Here is a 5000-nt window from a genome sequence, read left to right on the forward strand (position 1 = left end):
TATACATATATGTATGAATGTGTATGCATATGTATACAAACATGCATATATATATACATACATATGTATACACAGACATACATATACACATATATGTATAGTCCCTAAAAAAAGGTATCTACTCTATCTGACTTAACAATATGATACGACGACGACAGTTGGAAAAAGTGCTGTGAGTCGACCTGATATTGGTATCCCTGTCAGGGGTGTTATTTGGGTGAGGAGGGGGGCAACAGCCCCCCTTTCCCCAAAGGGAGGCAACAATTCACCTATGTATATCCGGTTATAGCTTAAAATGCCCCTAGAATAACATTTCTTTTTCAGTTTTTTTTTGTTGTTGTTGTTTTTTTGTTTTTTTTTTCACTTCTCTTGGTTACACGCCACTGCTCGTGTGGATGGGGTTGTTATCCTGGATGAGGTAAAATGGCTCTGCCTTGGGGACCACCAGGGCCCTAACCGAAGGTAGAAAGATTTCGTCCAGGATTTCCTCGTAGGCATATCCCTTAAATCTGCCGGGCCCGACATACATTAACTCTCCAACACCGCTGCTGTGCCTCCACTCAAAATCCCCAGCGATTTCCGACAGTCTGTGTGCTGTTGCCAACAGAATGAAAGGGTTTCGCATCCCTTGTAGTGGTTATGGACTGTTAAAGAAAAAAAAATAATAATAATGACATTAAATGACTAAGAAGAACATAATTCACGGTAAGGGGACGTAGCAACTAACTAACGGCCACGCCCCCTTCTCAAATTCAATTACTTGTAAGGGGTGTTGCCACTGAGTATCAAATGTTTTTATTAGCTCATATCAATCCATTTCAATGCAAGCTTCCCATATGTCTTCCATATAGCCCTTTGGTTCATAGCTTTGAATGCCATTTACTTGATCATTTTCCTCCGTCGTCCATCTTGGGTGCCCAGTTGCTTGATGTCGCTGGATCAATAAAGACACAGCTGGCTTCGAAAAGCCTAGTCTTGATATTTCGTCTCTGGATGGTCCCTCAGAGTAAAGCGTAATTACGACGCTACAAATGGTCTAAGAGGTCTCCATTGCTAGTACTGGTATGGTACGAAGCCCTTGCTATATCAACTCCGGAACACTATTAGAACACATTATGAAGTTTCATATGTTCCGAGCTTTGAAAACAGCAATTACCAATATTTCCGAATCAATTTTAAGCGATCGTTCCGGTTTCATCTACTCCCGAGTAAAGATACTTTTTTTTAGCGCATATATATACAAATTATATATACACATATATACATATAAATACATATACATACATATATATACATACATGCATACATATATATATATATATATATATATATATATATATTGTACATACACATATATATACACAAATGTATATATTTATGTATATATACACACATACACATATGTATATATATGTATAAGTATATATGTATATATATGTGTGTATATATGTATATATATATGTGTATATATGTATATATATATATGTATAAGTATATATGTATATATGTGTATATATATGTATATAAATGTATACACGCACGCAGACGCGCTCCTGCCTATCTATTTGGACATTCTCTCTCGCGCGCACGTGTGTGTATACATATATACATATATGTATTTAGGTACACATACATATATGTATATGTATATATGTTTGTATATGTATATTTATGTATATGTACACACACACACACACATACACACACGCGCGCGCGCGCGCTCCTGTCTATCTTTATGGACATTCTCTCTCTCTCTCTCTCTCTCTCTCTCTCTCTCTCTCTCTCTCTCTCTCTCTCTCTCTCTCTCTCTCTCTTCACTCGCTCTATCTATTTCGCTTTCCCTCTCCCTCTCCCTCTCTTTCTCCCTCTCCCTCTCTTCCTCTCTCTCTTTCTCTCTCTCTCTCTCTCTCTCTCTCTCTCTCTCTCTCTCTCTCTCTCTCTCTCTCTCTTTCCCTCTCCCTTTCCCCTCTTCCTCTCCCTTTTCCTCTCCCTCTCCCTCTCCCTCTCCCTCTCCCTCCCCCTCTTCTTCTCCCTCTCCTTCTCCCTCTCCCTCTCCCTCTCCCTCTTTCTCTCCCTCTCCCTCTCCCTCTCTCCCCCCCCCCCCTCTCTCTCTCTCTCTCTCTCCATATTCTCCCTCTCGATTTTCCATTCTATTGTGTCTATATTATTTGCAATTTGTAATTAATTTTGCCTTTTGATGATACGACGACGACAGTTGGAAAAAGTGCTGTGAGTCGACCTGATATTGGTATCCCTGTCAGGGGTGTTATTTGGGTGAGGAGGGGGGCAACAGCCCCCCTTTCCCCAAAGGGAGGCAACAATTCACCTATGTATATCCGGTTATAGCTTAAAATGCCCCTAGAATAACATTTCTTTTTCAGTTTTTTTTTGTTTTGTTGTTTTTTTTGTTTTTTTCACTTCTCTTGGTTACACGCCACTGCTCGTGTGGATGGGGTTGTTATCCTGGATGAGGTAAAATGGCTCTGCCTTGGGGACCACCAGGGCCCTAACCGAGGTAGAAAGATTTCGTCCAGGATTTCCTCGTAGGCATATCCCTTAAATCTGCCGGGCCCGACATACATTAACTCTCCAACACCGCTGCTGTGCCTCCACTCAAACCCCAGCGATTTCCGACAGTCTGTGTGCTGTTGCCAACAGAATGAAAGGGTTTCGCATCCCTTGTAGTGGTTATGGACTGTTAAAAAAAAAAAATAATAATAATGACATTAAATGACTAAGAAGAACATAATTCACGGTAAGGGGACGTAGCAACTAACTAACGGCCACGCCCCCTTCTCAAATTCAATTACTTGTAAGGGTGTTGCCACTGAGTATCAAATTTTTTATTAGCTCATATCAATCCATTTCAATGCAAGCTTCCCATATGTCTTCCATATAGCCCTTTGGTTCATAGCTTTGAATGCCATTTACTTGATCATTTTCCTCCGTCGTCCATCTTGGGTGCCCAGTTGCTTGATGTCGCTGGATCCATAAAGACACAGCTGGCTTCGAAAAGCCTAGTCTTGATATTTCGTCTCTGGATGGTCCCTCAGAGTAAAGCGTAATTACGACGCTACAAATGGTCTAAGAGGTCTCCATTGCTATATACTGGTATGGTACGAAGCCCTTGCTATATCAACTCCGGAACACTATTAGAACACATTATGAAGTTTCATATGTTCCGAGCTTTGAAAACAGCAATTACCAATATTTCCGAATCAATTTTAAGCGATCGTTCCGGTTTCATCTACTCCCGAGTAAAGATACTTTTTTTTAGCGCATATATATACAAATTATATATACACATATATACATATAAATACATATACATACATATATATACATACATGCATACATATATATATATATATATATATATATATATATATATTGTACATACACATATATATACACAAATGTATATATTTATGTATATATACACACATACACATATGTTATATATATGTATAAGTATATATGTATATATATATAAGTGTGTATGTATATAATGTATATATTATATGTGTATATATGTATATATATATATGTATAAGTATATATGTATATATGTGTATATATATGTATATAAATGTATACACGCACGCAGACGCGCTCCTGCCTATCTATTTGGACATTCTCTCTCTCGCGCACGTGTGTGTATACATATATACATATATGTATTTAGGTACACATACATATATGTATATGTATATATGTTTGTATATGTATATTTATGTATATGTACACACACACACCCACATACACACACGCGCGCGCGCGCGCTCCTGTCTATCTTTATGGACATTCTCTCTCTCTCTCTCTCCTCTCTCTCTCTCTCTCTCTCTCTCTCTCTCTCTCTCTCTCTCTCTCTCTCTATTTCCGTCACTCGCTCTATCTTTTCCCTTTCCCTCTCCCTCTCCCTCTCTTTCTCCCTCTCCCTCTCTTCCTCTCTCTCTTCCTCTCTCTCTCTCTCTCTCTCTCCTCTCTCTCTCTCTCTTCTCTCTCTCTCTCTCTCTTTCCCTCTCCCTTTCCCCTCTTCCTCTCCCTTTTCCTCTCCCTCTCCCTCTCCCTCTCCCTCTCCCTCCCCCTCTTCTTCTCCCTCTCCTTCTCCCTCTCCCTCTCCCTCTCCCTCTTTCTCTCCCTCTCCTCTCCCTCTTCCCCCCCCCCCCCTCTTCTTCTCTCTCTCTCCCATATTCTCCCTCTCGATTTTCCATTCTATTGTGTCTATATTATTTGCAATTTGTAATTAATTTTGCCTTTTGATTTTGATAGACACTTGTTTTCATTATCCACACGCATTAGTTTCACCTTCCCTGACGGAACTCCTGCCCGCTTCACCTTCACTGCCGACGGCGAGGGTTACCGCGTCGAGTCTGACCTGCTGCCCACGCCCCCTCCCCTCCCCGCCCACGCCATCGCCCAGATCGAGAAGGCTCGCCGGGAAGATGCCGCGGGCGGTTCTGGGAACAGATTTTCTTCCGGATCCGGATCCGGTTCGCAGTTTGGTGCTGCACATTCGGCAGCTCTCGCGCCCCTCTGCCTCCCACACGCCATTGCTTCCAAATCTGGTGCTCCCTGGTACCTCAAACCAAATAGATAAACCCTGGAAGCAAATACTAACCGGCCGGGTTATCAATGGCGAAGTACTGACTTTGGCTAAAAAACAAAATGGTTCAAAAACAAAAATGTTTCCCCATTTGAAGCTAACAACAAAATAGATTGAACATAAAGAGCGACCTACTCACCTCATTCTGTAAACTCAACATGATTTGAATATACTGTACTGGTCTTGAACAGATCCGCCTGGACCAATATACACAAACATAATCGGTTGCAGATATTTGCATCATAGACATATATCATAATATCAGTTAGACACTCCAAAAGACGCAGAATAATTGCTTTCTTTACTAATATATATATATATATATATATATTGTATCTTGCCTGTATAAACTTTTTACTTAATAAATTATGCCTTGTCTGTAGTTTATCGATGT

The 5000-nt window shown here is 40.5% G+C and overlaps 1 protein-coding gene across 1 annotated transcript in view; it reads left to right on the top strand.

The window, feature by feature from the left end:
- Positions 1-4600, top strand: part of LOC125029899 (pupal cuticle protein 20-like) — a 9573-nt gene extending 4973 nt beyond the window's left edge. The window contains exon 4 of the mRNA XM_047620083.1: positions 4303-4600. Within this exon, the coding sequence (XP_047476039.1) occupies positions 4303-4600 (298 nt within the window). The remainder of the gene's footprint in view (positions 1-4302) is intronic.
- The last annotated feature ends 400 nt before the right edge of the window (positions 4601-5000 follow it).

This window comes from Penaeus chinensis, chromosome 10 (assembly GCF_019202785.1).
Source record: "Penaeus chinensis breed Huanghai No. 1 chromosome 10, ASM1920278v2, whole genome shotgun sequence".
In the NCBI taxonomy this organism is placed as follows: domain Eukaryota; kingdom Metazoa; phylum Arthropoda; class Malacostraca; order Decapoda; family Penaeidae; genus Penaeus; species Penaeus chinensis.